General features: G+C 41.0%; 2 protein-coding genes across 4 annotated transcripts in view; both read left to right on the forward strand.

Moving 5' to 3' along the window:
• Positions 1-214, forward strand: part of LOC134482483 (uncharacterized) — an 81,829-nt gene extending 81,615 nt beyond the window's left edge. For all 3 annotated transcript variants that reach the window (XM_087589506.1, XM_087589508.1, XM_087589507.1), the window contains one exon: positions 69-214. In XM_087589506.1, the coding sequence (XP_087445632.1) occupies positions 69-91 (23 nt within the window). In that variant the 3' untranslated portion in view covers positions 92-214. The remainder of the gene's footprint in view (positions 1-68) is intronic.
• Positions 1-17,317, forward strand: part of Poteml2 (POTE ankyrin domain family member M like 2) — a 464,489-nt gene that overhangs the window by 434,406 nt on the left and 12,766 nt on the right.

Consider the following 17,317-nt stretch of genomic DNA (forward strand, 5'->3'; position numbering starts at 1 on the left):
GCTGGGCATGACAATATCACCAGTGATGTGCCTGATGATACTGTTAATAATTCTTCTTTTTCTTCTAGTGGCTGCGGCTCCTGATCCCTAGACCCTTGATGCTCCTCCAGGATCGATTGGAATATCAAAACACAGTCTGTGTGGGAGAATTGATCATATATATAAATTTTAAAATAAAATGTTCAGTCTGATTGTAGACTGAAGTAAAAATTGATTGTTTCATTGGAGTCTCAGTTGTGCCATGTGATGCTTCCTGGAAACTTTTTTCAATTATTTTCAATTTTAATATTTACTTATTTACTTTACATCCTGCTCACTGCCCCCTCCCTGTCAGCCTCTCCCATAATTGTTCCCTTGTGCCCCACTCTCCTTCTCCTCTCAGTGGGTAGGGGCCATTTGGTTATCTTCCCACCCTGGAACATGAAGTCTCTGTGAGACTTATCCCTTCCTCTCCCACTGAGTCAGAGGACACAATCTAGCTAGAAGAACCTATTCTGCATACAGGCAACATCCTTTAGGATAACCCATGCTGTAATTGTTTGGGACTCACACAAAGATCAAGCTGCACATCTCCTACCTATGTGTGTGGAGGCTTAGGACCAGCCTCTGTATGTTCTTTGGTTGGTGGTTCAGTCTCTAAGAGCCCTAAGAGTCCAGGTCAGGTGATTTGGTTAGTCTTCCTGTGGCGTTCTTATCGTCTGAGGGACTGCAATCCTTCCACTTATTTTTCCATGACAGTCTTCAAGATCCATCCAATTTTAGCTGGGAGTGTTCATCTAAGTCAGCTTCTGGGTGAACCCTCTCATGGGACAGCCTATGCTAGACTCTGTCTGCAAGCATAACAGGGTATTATTAGTAGTGTCAGGGACTGTTGCTTGACAATGCGATGGGTTTCAAGTTGGGTAGGCTGGTGGTTGGCTTTTCCCTCAGTCTCTCCTCCAGCCCTGTTCCTTCATTGACTGTAGACAGGAAAAAAATTGGATTTAAAGTTTTGTGGTTGGGTTGATGTTCGAATTGCTCCAGTGGGCTTCCTGCGTAGCTAGAAGAGCCAGTCACCCCAGGCTCTGTATCCCCAAGGCTATGATTCACAACCTCCACTGATTCTTGTGTGCCTCCCCTATCCCATTCTCTGTCTCTCTCTCTGAGGTTGTACCCTCACTCAACACCCTTACAAGTTACAGATCTCCATTCATTATCATGGTTCCCTCCTCCTTCCCACACTGAACCCTGCCTGACCCTATCCCTTTCTATCTCCTTTCTTAATCAGCTCCTTTCATCCATCCATATGCCTTCCATGACCATTCTATATTCTCAAATATCCTTTCTTGTGCCCTTCTTTTTCTACCTTCTTGGGTCTGTAGAGTCTATCATGGGCATCCTGTATTTTATGGGCTGCCTCCTGAGAGGGAGGGGTCATGCTTACCTTCCTTTTCACTGAGCCCCACTGGATTGCATTCCTATTTAGGGCTCCTAGGCATAAGAGGCCTGTATAACTAAAGAGAGCCAATCCTAGGCCTTCTATAAGAAAACATAATCATTGAATTAAGTCATAAATACTTTTCCAATGTTTCTTTTAGAGCCCATCTATTCAGCACTTTAACATGTTTAAGTTAAAGAAATTCATTTTTTTATATCATTAAATTGATTAGATTTATATGTAGGAGATTTTGCTACTGTGCATTTTCTATGCAGTATGTGTGATAGAATTCAGTACTGGTTCCCCTGGAATTGGAGTTACAAATAGTTGTGAGTGACCAGCAATGTGCTAGCAATTAAAACTGAGAGCTCTACAATCAAAACTAGAACTCTTAACAGCCCATCCATCTCTAAAGGTATATATATATATATATATATATCTCAACATGGTAAATTTTATCATAAAATCTTATGAAATTTCAATACATTGTCTAGTTTATGTAAAAAAAAATTCACTAAGAACATTTTACTCTAATATGACCTGTGTTTGCAGATGGGTCAAAGACATTTTGAATTGGATCTATGACCCTGAACCCCAGTACTCACATTGTGTACATGTGTACATCTTGTTTGTGCATTGATCCACATATGAAAGATAGAGACTGATATTGTCTTTCTCTCACTTTACCCCCCACACGTGGATTACTGTGTTTGGGCCAAAGGACAATGCCACTTGACAGTTCTGTTCTGCTATACTGTGGGTTCTAGGGACTGAATACAGACCATCAACCCTCATTTTCGTTCCACCCCTGGTCCCTCCATTTTGGAGACTGTTCACTCACTCAAATCCCTAGTGTGTTTGATTTTCTGTCTTGGAGCAAAATTATCTTCATACTTGCAGGAAAGTAAGCTTTGGGGATCCCATTATACCCACATCTGCAATGAGGTTTTCAGGACAAGTGTTTTGCCAATTGAGTTTTACCAAGCACCCCAGTCTCTATCCCTTATTTCCTATTTTTAGGCTGTACTAGCTTAGGAAGGAGAACCAGTAGCACAGTAGTAGACATTCCATTGTCCACATGCTTCTTGATCATCTTGTAGTTCTAAAGGCTTAATTAATTAGTCTTTAAGCTGCAGTTTCATATAAATAATAAATTATGCATTCTAATTCCAAAATATTCCTCTGTTTATTGAACATATTCTTTAAATACTCCGACTTGATGAACTGTAGTTTTTCATTCTGTCAGTCCATTTACTCCCCACATGTAACTTCCAACATGTACTGTGTAGAATCCCCATTCTACTATTTCTCAAGATTGTCCCATTCTTACACCTTTTTGTTTCTTTAGCCAGTCAAGATCCTTACAGTTCATAAATTTAAATATTATGAAATGAACCCTGGTCTTTGGGACCCTCATTTCATTTTGCTTAAACCATTTTGAATCTAAAATCCAGGAGCTGGGGTGCCATTGTTTCTCACCTCATAGTGATATTTACCAATTTTGGTGTAAGTCCAGGCACACACTGACCATTTTACCATAAAGCGTGAAGTCCTGCTTTGCTACCTTTTAGTCCCTGTGTTACCATTGATACTTTATCTATTACCTAAGAAGCATGTTGTGATCCTGATGGAAGCAAATACAGAAACATTACTCCTGGGCATAAAAAAATGAAATTTGGAAACGAAAAAAAAATCAAAGTACTAGTGACTGGGGGTTTCCTTGTTCATTTGTTGGTAAGAATTTACATAGATACACGTGGTCTGAAAACTGCATCCATAGGTCATGTCTACATTGTGTCAATCATCCAGCCTAAGACCCACAGCCTGTCACTCATCCACAAGACACACTGCTTATCAAAAAATCTGTCCGCAAACCCTCCATAGTCTGTCAATTATCCATAGGGAAATCCCACAGCCTGGCAATCATCCATAAGAATTGCCTAAGTCCTGTCAATCATCCACTGGAAACCTCCTTGTCCTGTCAGTCAACTACAAGCAACTCTCAACTCTCTGTCATCCAGAAGAAATTTTCACAGCCTGTCAATCACGCATAAAAAATGGCCATAGTCTGTTAATCATCCACAGGTCATGTCCACAAGCTTACATACAAACCTTACATGGAGATCTGTAACTTGTAAGGGTGTTGAGTGAGGGTACAACCTCAGAGAGAGAGACAGAGAATGGGATAGGGGAGGCACACAAGAATCAGTGGAGGTTGTGAATCATAGCCTTGGGGATACAGAACCTGGGGTGACTGGCGCTTCTAGCTACGCAGCAAGCCCACTGGAGCAATTCGAACATCGACCCAACCACAAAACTTTACATCCAATTATTTTCCTGTCTACAGTCAATGAAGGAACAGGGCTGGAGTGCAGAGGGCCGCAATAACATTCGCCACCACAAGATGGCGCTGGCCTCCGCCGCGCCAGCGACTTCCTTTCAGGAAGTTAACTGTGTGTGTATGTGCAAGAGTGCCTTCGTGCCAGGTCTTTGCCCACTCCGGGGCGTGCCTAATGAGATCTTGGGTAAGCGACCAATCAGGTGTGGATGTGCCACGTTAGGGTGTATATAAGCCGCGCCCTGCCGGCGTCCCGGGCCTCTCCTTAAGATTCAAAAAATGTTTAGCTGCAGTAAGAATTCGTGTGTTCCCAATGGCTTATGCTCTAAGATCAAGAATCGACAAATGGGATCTCATAAAACTGCAAAGCTTCTGTAAGGCAAAGGACACTGTGGTTAGGACAAAACGACAACCAACAGATTGGGAAAAGATCTTTACCAATCCTATAACAGATAGAGGCCTTATATCCAAAATATACAAAGAACTCAAGAAGTTAGACCGCAGGGAAACAAATAACCCTATTAAAAAATGGGGTTCAGAGCTGAACAAAGAATTCACAGCTGAGGAATGCCGAATGGCTGAGAAACACCTAAAGAAATGTTCAACATCTTTAGTCATAAGGGAAATGCAAATCAAAACAACCCTGAGATTTCACCTCACACCAGTGAGAATGGCTAAGATCAAAAACTCAGGTGACAGCAGATGCTGGCTAGGATGTGGAGAAAGAGGAACACTCCTCCATTGTTGGTGGGATTGCAGACTGGTAAAACCATTCTGGAAATCAGTCTGGAGGTTCCTCAGAAAATTGGACATTGAACTGCCTGAGGATCCAGCCATACCTCTCTTGGGCATATACCCAAAAGATGCCTCAACATATAAAAGAGACACGTGCTCCACTATGTTCATCGCAGCCTTATTTATAATAGCCAGAAACTGGAAAGAACCCAGATGCCCTTCAACAGAGGAATGGATACAGAAAATGTGGTACATCTACACAATGGAATATTACTCAGCTATCAAAAACAACGAGTTTATGAAATTCGTAGGCAAATGGTTGGAACTGGAAAATATCATCCTGAGTGAGCTAACCCACTCACAGAAAGACATACATGGTATGCACTCATTGATAAGTGGCTATTAGCCCAAATGCTTGAATTACCCTAGATCCCTAGAACAAAGGAAACTCAAGACGGATGATCAAAATGTGAATGCTTCACTCCTTCTTTAAATGAGGAAAAAGAATACCCTTGGCAGGGAAGGGAGAGGCAAAGATTAAAACAGAGACTGAAGGAACACCCATTCAGAACCTGCCCCACAGGTGGCCCATACATATACAGCCACCCAATCAGACAAGATGGATGAAGCAAAGAAGTGCAGACCGACAGGAGCCGGATGTAGATCGCTCCTGAGAGACACAGCCAGAATACAGCAAATACAGAGGCGAATGCCAGCAGCAAACCACTGAACTGAGAATAGGTCCCCCGTTGAAGGAATCAGAGAAAGAACTGGAAGAGCTTGAAGGTGCTCGAGACCCCAAAAGTACAACAATGTCAAGCAACCAGAGCTTCCAGGGACTAAGCCACTACCTAAAGACTATACATGGACTGACCCTGGACTCTGTCCCCATAGGTAGCAATGAATATCCTAGTAAGAGCACCAGTGGAAGGGGAAGCCCTGGGTCCTGCTAAGACTGAACTCCCAGTGAACTAGACTATGCGGGGAGGGTGGCAATGGGGGGAGGTTTGGGAGGGGAACACCCACAAGGAAGGGGAGGGGGGAGGGTGATGTCTGTCCGGAAACCGGGAAAGGGAATAACACTTGAAATGTATATAACAAATACTCAAGATAATAAAAAAAAATAAAATAAAAAAAAAAAAAAGAATTCGTGTGTTCCCATGTATTCTTGCTGGCGAGCTCGCGCGGGACACTGGAGGAGAGACTGAGGGAAAAGCCAACCACTAGCCTACCCAACTTGAAACCCATCACATTGTCAAGCAACAGTCCCTGACACTATTAATGATATCCTGTTATGCTTGCAGACAGAGTCTAGCATAGGCTGTCCCATGAGAGGGTTCACCCAGAAGCTGACTTAGATGAACACTCCCAGCTAAAATTGGATGGATCTTGAAGACTGTCATGGAAAAATAAGTGGAAGGATTGCAGTCCCTCAGACGATAAGAACGCCACAGGAAGACTAACGAAATCAACTGACCTGGACTCTTAGGGCTCTTAGAGACTGAACCACCAACCAAAGAACATACAGAGGCTGGTCCTAAGCCTCAACACACATAGGTAGGAGATGTGCAGCTTGATCTTTGTGTGAGTCCCAAACAATTACAGCATGGGTTATCCTAAAGGATGTTGCCTGTATGCAGAATAGGTTCTTTTTTTTTTTTTTATTAACTTGAGTATTTCTTATATACATTTCGAGTGTTATTCCCTTTCCTGGTATCCGGGCAAGCATCCCCCTCCCCCCTCCCCTTCCTTATGGGTGTTCCCCTCCCAACCTTCCCCCCATTGCCGCCCTCCCCCCACCAGTCTAGTTCACTGGGGGTTCAGTCTTAGCAGGACCCAGGGCTTCCCCTTCCACTGGTGCTCTTACTAGGATATTCATTGCTACCTCTCCCTTCCCTACCATCTTAGTGTTGTTTTTGATGGTGACAATTACTTAAGTATGAATATTAAAATGATATTAAATGATTTGAAAAATTCAGAGACAAATATTTAGAAAGCTTATGACACAGGAAATACGGAGACTGTTCCAACACAACAAAAGAACAGCAGTACCAGGATTACTACATAGTTCAGTAGTTCAGTTCGTGAGTCATGAACCAAGACAAAGAATAAGCTAGATCAGCTGTTGGTCCACTTCAGTATTTTTTATTTTGACACAGTTTGCCACTGAATTAAAGGTCATGTGTGTCATTGGCAAATGTTCTACCATGAATAAACACCCCCAGTCCCTGAGTCTGAAATTTTATAATTTCTGACTCTAAAAATGACAGCATAAGCCACATGTTTAGAATTATACATACATAATCACAGGTAATAAATAGTGTTTCCTAATGATCTGTTTGAGTTTTGAAATGTCCAATGCAGCAGAAAACTACCTTTTGCTAGGAGGTTTTCTGTAAACTTTCATCCTGTAATGAACCAGCAATGTTCTTGATACTGCAGTCCAAGACATTTTTTTGTCATATTTCAGATGGAGCTTTCAATGTGGATATATAAATAGTTCATTTCCTTCCACATATTCTGGTATTGTAGAATTATAAATCTTGTCCTAGACTTTGTTAATGTTTAGCTCTACAAAATGATCTTACAAAGCTATATTCCTTTCCATATGAAATAAAATTGTTTATGCTGAAATTCCCTGTTTAGTACACATGTTTACCTATTGTTTATGTTGAGCCATTATTTCCAGACAACAGATCTGTGCTTTAAGGTGAGCCTTTCTAGAGAGAGCTCACTCTCATTTCAAAACTTTAATGCTCTTTGAAATATTTAATTTTATTTTTTCTTATTCACTTTACATCAAACTCACTGACCCTGTCTCAGTCTCCCTATTCTACAGTCCTTTCCGGTTCCCCTTCCCCTTTACCTCTGAGCAGTCATGGATCCCCTATATATCCCCACACCCAGGCACTTCAAGTCTCTGCAAGGGTAGACACTTCCTCTCTCTCCAAGGTCAGACAAGGCAGCTCAGCTAGAAGGAGGTATCCCATGTATAAGGAACAGCTTTTTGATAGGCCCCATCCCAGTTGACTGGGACCTATATGAAAATCCAGCTACTCTTCTGCTACATATGAGTGGGAAGGTGTGAGTCCAGCCCGTGTATGTTCTGTGGTTGGTGGTTCAGGCTCTGAGAGCCCCAGGTGTCCAGGTTATTTCACTCTGTTGTTTGTCCTCTGGAGTTCTTATCTCCTTGCAGACCTGGAATCTTTCCTCCTAGTGTTCCCTAAGAGTCTACTGCCATACATCCCTGAGCAAGGCAAATCTTGTCATTAGAGTTTTTAAGTGGGAGGAAGGGAGGGAGGGAGGGAGGGAGGGAGGGAGGGAGGGAGGGAGGAAGGAAGGGAGGGAAAGAGGGAAAGATTGTGTGTATGCTTTCTCGAGCCTTTTAGTTTGTGCTCTATTTAAAACTTAACCATGCCTCATGTTTTCTCTTGTGAAATTCGGGAGGATACCAGTCAATAATCATAATCATTTGCTGAAAAATGAATTAAAGATTATTTGCCTAGACCTGTAGTTCCATGAATTACATCCCAGACTGTGGGAGGTAGGAGACACATAGACCTTTGTGAGTTAAGTCCAACATGGTCTATGGGGTGGGTTTCAGACCAGCATGGCTACATAGTGAGATCCGGTTTCAAAAAAGAATGTTTGTAAACATCTAAACTAAGACACAGGGGACTCAAATATAAAGGGCTTCAAATGCTCGCTAAATGTTTTTCTTATGAATAGTACGATAACCATAACTTTAAAATCTATGCCACAGTGCAAGAAGACCAGCACATAAAAAAAAAGTGAAGCATGTCAGATTTAACAAAGGTAAGATTTTTATATCATATATAAATTTACTATATTGTAGCTGGTCTTATTCACCCTAGATAAAATAGTGCAGACATTTTAGCTCCTCTCCTACTGTGACCACACAAGGCAGCCCAGCTAGCAGAAAGGAATCCAAATGTGAACAGAATGTGAACCTGCCCTCACTTCAGTAAACCAGGAGTCCACATGAAGAGCACATGAAGCTGCACGTCTGCTACCTGTGAATATGGGGTCTATGTGCAGCCTTGCGTGCTCTTTGATTGGTGGTTCAGTCCCTGTGAGCCCTCATGGTCCCCTGTTGGTTAATCTGTAGGTTTTCTTGTTGTGTTTCTGAACCTTCAATGGCACTGTCCTCCTTTGAATTCAATATCCTTCACCCAACTCTTTCACAAGACGCCCCAACCTCCACCTGATATTTATTTGGCTGTGGGTGTGCACATCTGTTTTTATCCAGGGCTTGATGAAGACTCTCAGAACAATTAGCCAAGGTTTCTGTCTGCAAGCATAGCAAAATATCATTAATGGAGTCAAAGATTGGCTCTCTTCCACAGGGTGGGTCTCAAGTTGGTCCAGTTATTGGTTTGGTATCTCCTTAATGTCCGTTCCATTTTAACCTGCCTATCTTGCTGGTAGGATAAATTTTGGGTTGATGTTTTTCTAAGTGCTTTGGTGTTCTCCTCCTTCTCCTGGAAGTCTCCCCTGTGTACAGAAGATGACCACTGAAAGCTGCATATCACCTGCTGCTAGTAGGCTCCGCGAGTCTCAGCTCCATAGATAGACTGCTAAGAGCCCCCATGGTTCCTGGTCTTTGTTTCACGACAGAGATGCCTCTCCACTGGTATCTTCTGTCCCAGCTCCCACACCACACCTGCTCTGCACCTTAGTTCCCCTCCCCATCTCCCACAAATTTCCCTCCCTCAATCGAATCCTGATATCTATTTCATTTTCTCTCCTGAGTGAAATTCACGCATCTTCCCTTGGGCCCTCATTACTTAGCTTCTTTAGGTCTGTGCACTGTGGCCTGGTTATTCTGTAATTTATGGCTGCTAAGGTCCTCACCTTTAAGTGAGTACATACCATGCCTGTCCTTCTCGGTTTCAGTTACCTCATCCATTATGATGTTTGCCAATCCCATCCATTCTTAATTTTTAGAAAAAAAACTGTCAAGTTCCTTTTCAAAGGGGGTTGTAAATGTGTCCTCCCACCAACAATGGAGGAGTGTTTCCTTTGCTCAATATCCTTGCCAGCATGTGCTGTCACTTGTGTTTTCTATTTTAGCCATTCTGACTGGGGTAGGATGGAATCTAAGAGTTCTTTTTATTTGCATTCAGTGATGACTGAAGACTGAACATTTACTATTTCTCTGCCTCCTGAGATTCCTCTGTTGAGAATTCTCCATCTACCACTTTACCTCACTTTCCAATTGGTTTATTGGTGTCTAACTCCTTGGGTTTTTATATATAATTTGACCATTATTTCTCTTTCAAGTGCAGGACTGGTGAAGATCTTTTCCCAATGCGTAGGCTTCTGTTTTGTCCTTTAATGGTTTCCTTTGCTTTACAGAAGGTTTTCAGTTTCATGAGTCCCCATTTATCAGTTGTTGGTCTTAGAGGCTGGGACATTGGTGTTCTGTTTAGGAAATTGTCTACTGTATTAATGTTCCAAGGATATTAATGTTTCTGCTTCAATGCTGAGGTCTTTCATCCATGTGAACTTGAGTTTTGTGCAGGGTGATAAATACTCATCTATTTGCATTCTTCTTCATGCAGACATCCAGTTACACCTGCATCATTTGTTGAAGATACTTTCATTTTTCCCCCATTGTATGGTTTTGCCTTCTTTGTCATAATCATGTGTTGGTAGATATGTGTGTCTTTTCTTTGATTTGATTCCACCTATCAACTTTTTGTTTCTGTACTAATTCTATACAACTTTTGTTATGATTGCTTTGTGATATGTCTTGAGATCAGGGATGGTGTTACCTCCAAGAATTATTTTATTATTCAACATCTATATCTATATCGATATCTAACTCTATCTATCTATCTATCTATCTATCTATCTATCTATCTATCTATCTATCTATCTATGTCTTAGCGATCTTGGGTTTTTTTTTTTTGAAAGAATTGCTCTTTCAAGGTCTGTAAATAACTGTCTTGCAATTTTGATGGGAAGTGCAGTGAATGTGATGATGCTTTTTATAAGATGGCCATTTTCACCTTGTTAATCCTATCCATCTGTAGCATAGGAGACCTTTCCATCTTCAGATGTCCTGTTAATTCCTTTTTCAGAGACATAATGTTTTTGACAGACAGGACTTTAAGTAGCTTGATTAGAGTTGTACTGGGCTATTTAATGTTCCCTGTGGTTACTGTGAAGGGTTTTGCTTGGCTAAATTTTTTCTTATCTCTTTTAACTATTGTATGAGGGAGGGCTGCTGGTTTCGGAGTTAATCTTGTATCCAGACACTTTTCTGTAAGGGTTTATCACCTTTGGTGTAGGTGTACTTTGGTAGATTTTGCGAGGTCTCCTTTGTATGTGGGCAGCTTTGCTTACTCTCTGGTTTTAAGTTTCTCTGCATTTAAGTTGTTATTGTCTATTGGCTGGTTTAGGTATGCAAATTTGATCACTGAGGTCTCTAAGACTTTTAACATGAAGGGGTGTTTGTTTTTATATGGCTTTATCAGCATCTAATGTGATGATCAAGTAAAATTTTTCCATAACCCCACCCCTACCAGCTGCAGCTATCCATTCATTTTCATGGCTGTCAAGCCATCTCCTCTGTATCTCCCCAGACCCGATCCTGAAACACTCAATTGTCCCAAATTTACCCACTCCCATCTAGTTCCTTCCTTCCTCTGCCTCCTCTGACTATTTTACAGTATGTTCTAAGTTAGATTCAAAATCCTCTCTTGGTTCTTTCTTGCTCATCTTCTTTTGGTCCTGAGTATAGTAGTGATATCCTGTACTTTATTGCTAATATCCACTTAGAAGTGAGTATACACCATCCATGTCTTTTGGGTCTGGGTTATGTCACTCAGGAAGATACTCTCAAGTTCTATTCATTCACCAGCAAAATTCATTATCTTTGTCCTTAGTAGGTGAATGGTATCCCACATTGTCTTTTTTCATTTTAAAAATTTATTTTTTTAAGATTTATTTTATTTATATGAGTACACTGTAGCTGTCTTCAGACACACAGAAGAGGGCATCGGATCCCATTTCAGATCGTTATGAGCCACAATGTGGATGCTGGGAATCGAACTCAGGACCTCTGGAAGAGCAGACAGTGCTCTTAACTGCTGAGCCAACTCTCCAGCCCATAGCAGCCTTATTTATAATAGCCAGAAGCTGGAAAGAACCCAGATGCCCTTCAACAGAGGAATGGATACAGAAAATGTGGTACATCTACACAATGGAATATTACTTACCTATCAAAAACAATGCCTTTATGAAATTCAAGGGGCAAATGGTTGGACCTGGAAAATATCATCCTGAGTGAGGTAACCCAATCACAGAAAAACACACATGGTATGCACTCATTGATAAGTGGCTATTAACCCAAATGCTTGAATTACCCTAGATGCCTAGAACACATGAAACTCAAGACGGATGATCAAAATGTGAATGCTTCACTCCTTCTTTAAAAGGGGAACAAGAATACCCTTGGCAGGGAATAGAGAGGCAAAGATTAAAAGAGAGACAGAAGGAACACCCATTCAGAGCCTGCCCCACATGTGGCCCATACATATACAGCCACCCAATTAAACAAGAGGGATGAAGCAAAGAAGTGCAGGCCGACAGGCGCTGGATGTAGATCTCTCCTGAGAGACACAGCCAGAATACAGCAAATACAGAGGCGAATGCCAGCAGCAAACCACTGAACTGAGAATAGGACCCTTATTGAAGGAATCAGAGAAAGAACTGGAAGAGCTTGAAGGTGCTCGAGACCCCATATGAACAACAATGCCAAGCAACCAGAGCTTCCAGGGACTAAGCCACTACCTAAAGACTATACATGGACTGACCCTGGACTCTGACCTCATGGGTAGCATTGAATATCCTAGTAAGATCACCAGTGTAAGGGGAAGCCCTGGGTTCTGCTAAGACTGAACCCCCAGTAAACGTGATTGTTGGGGGGAGGGCGGCAATGGGGGGAGGATGGTGAGGGGAACACCCATAAAGAAGGGGAGGAGGAGGGGTTAGGGGGATGTTGGCCCGGATACCGGGAAAGGGAATAACATTCGAAATGTAAGTAAGAAATACTCAAGTTAATAAAAAAAAAAAGTATGTGTACATGTGACCTATGAAGCCAGAAGTAGTCATTCTCATAGAGTTGGAGTAAGAGTTTTAGAGACGGGACTGAGAACTGAACTGTAGTCCTCTGGAAGAGCACCACGTGTGCTTAAATGCTGACCCATATCTCAGGTCTATAAATTATTATTCTTACTTAATATAATTTTTCTTTACTTATTCACTTTAAATTCAGCTCATTGATTGTCTCCTGGTCACTCCTTTTACACAATCCTTCCTCCATCTCCCACTCCTTCTCCCCTGAGTGGGTAGGAGACTTGCACTTGACGTGTCTGCAAGGCTAGGTGCTTCCTTTCCCATTGAGTCCCGACGAATCAGCCGAGTTAGAACAACATATCCCAAGGATATGCAATAGCTTTTGGGATAGCCCTCGCTCCAGTTCTTTGGACCCACATGATGACCAAGATGCATGTCTGCTATGTAGGTCGGGGAGGCCTAGGCCCAGCCCATGTATGTACTTTGGTTGGTGGTCCCTAGCCTAAGAGCCTCAAGGGTCCTGGTTAGTTTACTCTGTTGGTTTTCCTGTGGAATTGCTATCCCATTTTGGGTACTCAGTACTTTCCTGTATTCTTCCACATAGATTCCCATGTTCCCTCCACTGTTTGGCTGTGGGTATCTGTATCTATGTGTCCAAGTGAGATGCTGGATGGAGCCTCTCAGATGACAGCATGCTCATGCCTGCAAACATTAAAGAATATCATTAATAATGTCAGGGATTGGTACCTGCTCATGAGATTGGTCTCAATTTGGGCTGCTCTTGGTTGGCCATACTCTCAGTCTCTGCTCTAACCTTGGACTTGCAATATTTTTGGTAGACAAAATAAATTATGGGTGCCATATCCCCAACGTGGTCAGTCACAGCTAAGGTCATCCCAGTTTTTTCTTGGGTGCCTCAATGATTCTAGGTCTCTGTCTCATCAGAGATGCCCCCTGCTCTTCACCCTTGTCAGTTGCAGATTTCCATTCATTTTCAGAACCTTCCACCCATCACTCCTCTTCCTTCCCCACACCTGATTCTGAACCCCTCCCTACCCCTCTGTATCTCTTCTCTATCCAGTTCACTCCCTCTGACTTCCTCTTAGGACTGCTTTGTACACTCATTTAAGTGAGATTCAGGCATCCTCACTTGTGCATTCCTTCTTGTGTAGCTTTTCTGAGTCTGTGGATAGTTCTATGGTACCTGCACTTTTTGACCAATACCCATCTATAAGTGAGTACATACCACACATGTCCTGTTGGGACTCAGGATGATGTTCTCACGTTCCATTGCTTTGACTGTATAATTCATGCTGCCCTTGTTCTTAATGGCTGCATAGTATGCCATCATGTAGGTACACATCTTTTCCTTTATCCATTGTTCAGTAGAGGGACATCTAGGTTGTTTCCAGTTTCTGGTTGGTATGAGCAAAGCTACTAGAACATAGTTTAAGATGTGGTTCTTTGGTATCGTGTGACATCTTTCTGACTACACCCAGGAGAGTTATAGCTGGCCCTGGAGGTAGAACTATTCTCAGTTTTCTGAGAAACCACCCAATTGATATCCAGTTATTGTTGACACCCACCAGTGATGGAGTAGACTTCCCTTTGCTCCACATCCTGCCAGCATTTACTCTCACTTGAGTTTGTCACCTTGTTTTGTGATGGGTGTCAAATCACATGTCAGTGGGTTTGAGTAAGCAGCCCTTGGTTTTGTTCTCTGTATTGTTTGCCATGTTTCTATGTTTAATTTTCATACCATCTTCTCTTGAGCCTGTTTGCTTCTTTTTTTCAATATTTCAGATTTGATGTTTAGCTGCTTTTATGAAATCGCTCCATTTTATGAAGGGACATAGTGCTATGAACTTTCCTTTTGCACTGCTTTTATTGTGTTCCCTAAGTTGGGATGTTTTGTGCCTTCATTTTCATTGAATTCTAGAAAGTCTTCGATTTCTTCTTGCACCAGTGGTCACCGAGCATAGCATTGTTCAGTTTCTATCAGATTGTATGCTTTCTGTTGTTTTCTTGTTGATGTAGTCCAGCTTTAGTCCATGGTGACCTTATTAGATGCAAGAGTTTTTTGGGGGGATTGTTGTTGGTTCTTTTTTTCCCTTTTCTTTTATCTGTTGATGTAGATCTGTATCTATATATGTTCAATTTTGGAGAACATTCCATGAGATGCTGAGACGGTACATATTTTTTATTTGTGTGAAAGGTTCTGTAGATATCTGTTAGGTCCATTTGGTACATGCCATCTATGAGTTGCATAATTTTTCAGTTTAGTTTCTCTTTTGGTGACATGTCCTTTGGTCATAATAGTGATAATATGTAGTTGATGCCCCCTACTCTTAATTTGTGAGGTTTGAGGTGTGGTTTAAGCTTTAGCCAAATTAGTAAATGTTTCTTTTATGAAGCAGGATGCCCTTGCATCTCAGGCATTGTTCAGAATTGAGACATCATGTTGGTGTATTTTCCTTTGATTTGTATGCAGTGTCCTTTCCCATCTCTTTTGATTATTTCTGATCGAAGGTCTATTTTACCAGTTATTAGATTGACTGCTTCAGCTTGTGTCTTGGGTCCATTTGCTTTTCAGTCCTTTGGTTCAGCCCTTTATTTTGTGGTAGTTTTTATCTTTGTGGCTGAGTTCCGTTTCGATATGCAACAGAACGATAGATTCTGTTTATACATCTGCTCTCTTAGACCCTGTCTTTTTGTTTGGCAAGTGAATCTGTTCCTGTTCAGAGGTATTAATGACTAACGATTGCTTTTACTTATTATTTTGATGTTGGTTTGCATGTCTTTCTCTTCTATTGGTTTTGCTGTGTGATTATTAATTTCTTCTGTTTTGTTGAGTTCAGTTACTCTACTTGTCTTGGAGTTTTGCTTGTAGCATCCCTGGTAGGTATGGATTAGTAGAAAGATATAGTTTGTATTTGGTTTTGTCACAAAATATCTTTTTACTCCATGTATGTTGTTTGAAAATTTTGTTAAGTGTTGTAGTCTGGGCTGACAGTTGTAGTCTCTTAGGGTCTAGAAGACATCTCATTGGCACTTCTGGCTTTTAATTCTCTGTTGAGAAGTTCGGTATATTTCTGATTGGTTTGCCTTTATATGTAATATGTTACTTGCCTCTTTCTCCTTGCCGCTTTTTAATTTTCTCTCTTTTTTGGTGGATTTACTGTTTTGGTTATTATGTAGCTGGAGGATTTTCTTTTCTGGCACAATAAAGTATTATTTGTACTTTAAGCTTCTTGTGTGTAGATAGGCATCTTTTTCTTGAAGTTTGGGATGTTTTCTTCTATGATGTTGTTGAGGATATTTTCTGTGCCTTTACTCTGGGAAACTTCTTCCATTCCTATTTTTCATAGATTTGGTCCTAATTTCACATCCTGCTTGTCAGGCTGTGTCTTTTTAGTGGGGAAGATGAGTTCACTTATATTGAGAGATATTAATAGCCAATGAGTGTTAATTCCTACCATTCTCGTTTTGTGAAGAGATTATTATGTGTTGGGAACACTAATCAATTTGGTGTTCTGTGAGGTTCTTTTATGTTCATAAGCATTCTTTCTTTACGTTGTATAAATTATCTTCTATGATTTTGCTGAACATATGTTCTCATCCTTGGAGCTCGTACTCTCCACTTTTGCTCATGGCTATTATTCTTAGTAGGAAATTTCACAGTGTCTCAGACTACCTGAACATTTTGGGTCAGTCATTTTTTTAGGTAACCTTTTCTTTGGATGATGTATTAATTTCTTAAAGTATATATTCTATGCCTGAGATCATCTCTTCCAATTCTTTTATTGTGTTGGCTGTGCTTCTGTTCTTGTTCTCTTTTGTAGATTTTCCATCTCCAAGGTTCCATCAGTTTGTTTCCTTTATTTCTTTTTTTTATCATTTGCAGGTATTGACATGTTTTATTCATTTTTCACCTGTTTGATTATATTTTCCTGTACATTTTAAGGGATTTATTAATTTCTCCTTTAAATTCCTCTATCATATCAATAAGATTGGTTTCAAAGTAATTTCATTGTGCTTTGATTGTGTTAGGATATCCAGGTCTTGCTGTAGTAGGATATCTGGGCTCAGGATGTGTCATGTTGATTTGGCTCTTGTTGAATGTATTCTCATGCTGGCCCTCAGCCAACTGTTTATCCCTGGGTGTTTTTCAGGTGCAGTGTCCTGAGGAGGGCTCTGGGTTTTTCTCTTTTTACGGGTGAAGTTGAGACATTGTCTCACTAAATTGTAGTTCTGTTTGTCTAAGGAATCACAGTGATCAATGTGTTTTTGCTTCCTCAGTGTTGGTATTCATGTTATGCACCACCAGACCCAATCTGTTATTCTTTCCAGAATCATTAGCCCAGAGTAAAAAGAATCACAGTTGATTATATTCATACTGGTAAGGATTGGGCTTTCTGTCATTCTGAGAGAGTTCAGTTAGGATCGTCGCAATTGTTTACGGCTATTTATTTCTAGACATTAATGTTTGATAAATTGCTGTCATCCTTGATTTGAAATATATAGGGAATGGATTGGTTCTAAGTGAAGTAATTGGCTACAAATGAATATTTACTCTAGAATACTCTCTAGATTGCTCTTATAGACATTGATACTAATAATGAGTCTGATTATTCGTAATATTCTTCTATACTTGTAATAATACATTCTTTGTTTTTATTTTCAGAAGTATTTGTTTTTAACGATGAAAGGCCTTTGTCCCG

The sequence above is a fragment of the Rattus norvegicus genome, chromosome 16, assembly GCF_021556685.1.
Source record: "Rattus norvegicus strain SHRSP/BbbUtx chromosome 16, alternate assembly SHRSP_T2T, whole genome shotgun sequence".
NCBI lineage: Eukaryota > Metazoa > Chordata > Mammalia > Rodentia > Muridae > Rattus > Rattus norvegicus.